Below are 4,959 nucleotides of genomic sequence, written 5' to 3' on the forward strand. Positions count from 1 at the left end.
AAAAAAATATGCTCACTGATCAAGCATCACACCTCTCTTTTTCCCGCTAATTTTGGCAAAGCGAAAGCAATTAGTCGTTGGTGATCCCTCCCTCTCACCCCGGAAATTTGAAACCAGATCGATCGATGAGGCCTGCAACTCTCATAATTATCACCAGGCATAAACAACTGGGGATTACTAATCTATTGGTTTGGTTAATCGACAGTCTGCAGTGGATGGGGTAATAAACTAAGGCAAGCTAAGCTAAGCACAAGGAGGGACAGGGGTGCCCCTGACCCAACCGGTGGCCTTGGATCCGGAGATTCTGCAGACACACACCCTCTCCCTCTGCCGCTTTACAATGTCAGCGGCCCAAAACCCTTTGATCTGGTTAAAATTTCAGTTAAATTATTAGTAACACGGCTCCACCGCTGGTGTGCTCGCGGCCACCTAATCCGCCATTTCCTTGCTGGTTTGCCGCTGCTGATTGCTCCGTCCGTCTCCCTCCCACCCCCCCTGCCGATCTCGTTTTCCATGGAGATATAAAATTTGCACCCATGGTGGCCTGCACGCCCCTCTCTCTTCCTCCTCCGTTACTAAACCTAGTGTGAGTGTGAGACTGAGTGAGTAAACCTCGCCAACAAGCCACCTAAAAGCAAGTGCTCTGTTATTATCTATCCATCCATCCATCTATCTACCCTTCCAACACAAGCAAGAACCAAGATTTTGCTTGTGCTTGTGTCCCTTCTGAATTTGACGCACCAGCATGTGCAGCTGAGCCGCCGCCGCACCACCTCTTAGTCTGTTCGACGGTGCGGTGTCAATCAGTCCATTGTAGCTAGCTTGACTGCTCGCTCGTCGTAAGCATATGCCTCCTGATATGGGCGGTTGTGGGCGCGTGGCGGCGGTGCTGTGCTGCGCGGTCGTCGTGGCGTGCATGGGCGGCGGCGCGCTCGCCGTGGGCGCGCAGGGCGCGGCGCTGCTGGCGTGGAAGCGCACGCTGGGCGGCGGCGGCGCGGGGGCGCTGGGTGACTGGAGCTCCGCGGACAAGTCACCGTGCCGGTGGACCGGCGTGTCGTGCAATGCCGACGGCGGCGTCACGGAGCTGAGCCTGCAGTTCGTCGACCTGCTGGGCGGCGTGCCGGACAATTTGGCCGCTGCTGTGGGCGCCACGCTCGAGCGGCTGGTGCTCACCGGCACGAACCTGTCGGGCCCCATCCCGCCGCAGCTCGGCGACCTGCCGGCGCTCACGCAGCTTGATCTCAGCAACAATGCGCTCACGGGCTCCATCCCGGTGAGCCTCTGCCGGCCTGGGAGCAAGCTGGAGAGCCTGGCTGTCAACTCCAACCACCTCGAGGGCGCCATCCCGGACGCCATCGGCAACCTCACGGCGCTGCGCGAGCTCATCTTCTACGACAACCAGCTCGAGGGCGCCATCCCGGCCTCCATCGGCAAGATGGCCAGCCTCGAGGTGCTCCGCGGCGGCGGCAACAAGAACCTCCAGGGCGCGCTCCCGCCGGAGATCGGCAACTGCTCCAACCTCACCATGCTCGGCCTCGCCGAGACCAGCATCTCGGGCCCCCTCCCGGCTAGCCTCGGCCAGCTCAAGAACCTCGACACGCTGGCCATCTACACGGCGCTGCTCTCCGGCCCGATCCCGCCGGAGCTCGGGAAATGCGCCAGCCTGCAGAACATCTACCTGTACGAGAACGCGCTGTCCGGCTCCATCCCGGCGCAGCTCGGTGGCCTCAGCAACCTCAAGAACCTGCTGCTGTGGCAGAACAACCTCGTCGGCGTCATCCCGCCGGAGCTGGGCAAGTGCACGGGGCTCAACGTCATCGACCTGTCCATGAACGGCATCACCGGCCACATCCCGGCGTCGCTCGGGAACCTCTTGGCGCTGCAGGAGCTGCAGCTCAGCGTCAACAAGATGTCCGGCCCCATCCCGGCGGAGCTCGCGCGGTGCACCAACCTAACCGACCTCGAGCTCGACAACAACCAGATATCCGGCACCATCCCGGCCGAGATCGGCAAGCTCACGGCGCTCCGCATGTTGTACCTCTGGGCCAACCAGCTCACGGGCACCATCCCGCCGGAGATCGGCGGCTGCGTCAGCCTCGAGTCGCTCGACCTGTCGCAGAACGCACTCACTGGGCCCATCCCGCCGTCCATGTTCCGGCTGCCCAAGCTGTCCAAGCTGCTGCTCATCGACAACGTCCTCTCCGGCGAGATACCGCAGGAGATCGGCAACTGTACGTCGCTCGTCCGGTTCCGGGCAAGTGGCAATCACCTCGCCGGCGCCATACCTGCGCAGATCGGCAAGCTCGGCCACCTCAGCTTCCTGGACCTCAGCTCGAACAGGTTGTCTGGCGCCATCCCCGCCGAGATCGCCGGGTGCCGGAACCTCACGTTCGTCGACCTGCACGGCAACGCCATCACCGGCGTGCTGCCGCAGGGGCTGTTCCAAGGAATGATGTCCTTGCAGTACCTCGACCTCTCGTACAATGCCATCGGCGGCTCGCTCCCGTCCGAGGTGGGCATGCTCGGTTCGCTCACCAAGCTCGTTCTTGGCGGGAACCGGCTCTCCGGTCAGATACCCCACGAGATCGGCTCGTGCGCGCGGCTTCAGCTACTGGACCTCGGCGGTAACTCACTGTCTGGCGCCATACCGGCGAGCATCGGCAAGATTGCAGGTCTGGAGATTGGTCTTAACCTCAGCTGCAACGGCCTGTCGGGTGCCATGCCCAAGGAGTTCGCCGGGCTCACGCGGCTCGGCGTGCTCGACGTCTCGCACAACCAACTATCAGGCGACCTCCAGCTGCTATCCGCTCTCCAGAACCTCGTCGCGCTCAACGTCTCCTTCAACAATTTCTCCGGCCGCGCGCCGGAGACGGCGTTCTTCGCGAAGCTGCCCATGAGCGACGTCGAGGGCAACCCGGCGCTCTGCCTCTCCCGGTGCCCCGGCGACGCCAGTGACCGCGAGCGCGCAGCACAGCGCGCCGCTCGCGTCGCCACGGCTGTTCTGCTCTCTGCTCTCGTGGTCCTCCTGATTGCCGCGGCGGTCGTCCTACTCGGTCGCCGGCGCCAAGGCTCGATTTTCAGCGGTGCACGGCCGGACGAGGACAAGGACGCGGAGATGCTGCCGCCGTGGGACGTGACGTTGTACCAGAAGCTGGAGATCAGCGTGGGCGACGTGACCCGCAGCCTCACGCCGGCGAACGTGATCGGGCAAGGCTGGTCCGGCGTGGTGTACCGCGCGAGCGTTCCGTCCACCGGGGTCGCCATCGCCGTGAAGAAGTTCCGGTCGTGCGACGACGCGTCCGTGGAGGCGTTCGCGTGCGAGATCGGCGTGCTGCCCCGCGTGCGCCACCGCAACATCGTGCGGCTCCTGGGGTGGGCCTCCAACCGCCGGGCGCGGCTCCTGTTCTACGACTACCTCCCCAACGGTACCCTCGGCGGCCTGCTGCACGGCGGCGCGACGGGCGCCCCCGTGGTGGAGTGGGAGTTGCGGCTCTCGATCGCCGTCGGCGTGGCCGAGGGCCTCGCGTACCTGCACCACGACTGCGTGCCGGCGATCCTCCACCGCGACGTCAAGGCCGACAACATCCTTCTCGGGGAGCGCTACGAGGCGTGCGTCGCCGACTTCGGCCTCGCCAGAGTCGCCGACGAGGGTGCCAACTCGTCGCCCCCGCCGTTCGCCGGATCCTACGGGTACATCGCCCCCGGTAAGGACTCCGATTCCCGCCACACAATTCCATCTTGTACCACCGTACTTTTGCTGTCAGTTATAGTGAAGTTCGTTACTACACGGCAGTACGTCATCTGATCCCATTCAAATTTTCTGCTCCAGAGTACGGATGTATGATCAAGATCACGACCAAGAGCGACGTGTACAGCTTCGGGGTGGTGCTGCTGGAGATCATCACGGGGCGGCGGCCGGTGGAGCACGCGTTCGGCGAGGGGCAGAGCGTGGTGCAGTGGGTGCGGGAGCACCTCCACCGCAAGTGCGACCCGGCGGAGGTGATCGACGCGCGGCTGCAGGGCCGGCCGGACACGCAGGTCCAGGAGATGCTGCAGGCCCTCGGGATCGCGCTGCTCTGCGCCAGCACGCGCCCGGAGGACCGGCCGACCATGAAGGACGTGGCGGCGCTCCTCCGCGGCCTCCGGCACGACGACGGCGCCGAGTCGCGGAAGATGAGCGGCGGCGGCGGTGGGTCCTTCGGCAAGTGGAGTGAGCAGAGTAGACCGGTGCCGCTGCCGCGCGCGGGCCAGACGCAGGCCCAGACCCAGACCCACTCCAGCTCGCTGGCCTACTCAACAACCGGGAGCGTGTAGCTGGATCAGTCCAAGCAAGAGGACGGATCCCGTCCCGGTGACGCCAAACGCAGCACTGTGGCGCCTGTGACACGGCGACGGCGACCGCGCGCGCGTCGTCGAGCGGTGGTGGCGCTGTCGCCGGCCCGCCGCCGACCCAGGAGCTAGCCTCCCCGGACGCACAGGGTGGGATCGACGCATCATGTGGTCCGGTCCGGCGGAGCAAACAAGCGAGAAGACGCCACCGCGAACACGTACCACAGCAACACAAGCAACAGCAATAATTCGCATAATACCATAGCCAACGCCTGGTGATGCAGACGATGCATCGCATCTGGCGCGTGTATGTACATTAATCCTGTCCAATCTCCATGATCTCTTGGCGTGACTGTGATCTGGTGACGTGACGCCGCTCCACATTCCCATTGCCGTGCATGCATCTGCGCCGGTAGGTCCCCGCTCGTGTTGGCTGCCGCTGTGCAATCGTGTGACCGGTGATTTGTTCCGGGGCCGCTTTGGGTGGGCTCGTGGGGCGGTGAAGTTTGCCCGGGCGGAAATGGACGGACGGGCGCACTGGCGTCTGCCGGGGCCGGCGACAATCGGTGGTGCAGCTAGGCGGCGGATACTCCTTTAGGTCAGGCCGCCAGGGCTTTCGGCACGCTGGGC

General features: G+C 64.2%; 1 protein-coding gene across 1 annotated transcript; it reads left to right on the forward strand.

Annotated features, from left to right (window-relative positions):
* Nucleotides 1–383: 383 nt before the first annotated feature.
* On the forward strand, nucleotides 384–4,695 carry LOC123068772 (leucine-rich repeat receptor-like serine/threonine-protein kinase RGI4). The gene is made up of 2 exons (XM_044491427.1): nucleotides 384–3,704; nucleotides 3,830–4,695. The coding sequence occupies exons 1-2, from the start codon at nucleotides 848–850 to the stop codon at nucleotides 4,312–4,314; spliced, it is 3,342 nt and encodes a 1,113-aa protein (XP_044347362.1). The 5' UTR covers nucleotides 384–847; the 3' UTR covers nucleotides 4,315–4,695.
* Nucleotides 4,696–4,959: the final 264 nt, after the last annotated feature.

The sequence above is a fragment of the Triticum aestivum genome, chromosome 3B, assembly GCF_018294505.1.
Source record: "Triticum aestivum cultivar Chinese Spring chromosome 3B, IWGSC CS RefSeq v2.1, whole genome shotgun sequence".
Taxonomy (NCBI): Eukaryota; Viridiplantae; Streptophyta; class Magnoliopsida; order Poales; family Poaceae; genus Triticum; species Triticum aestivum.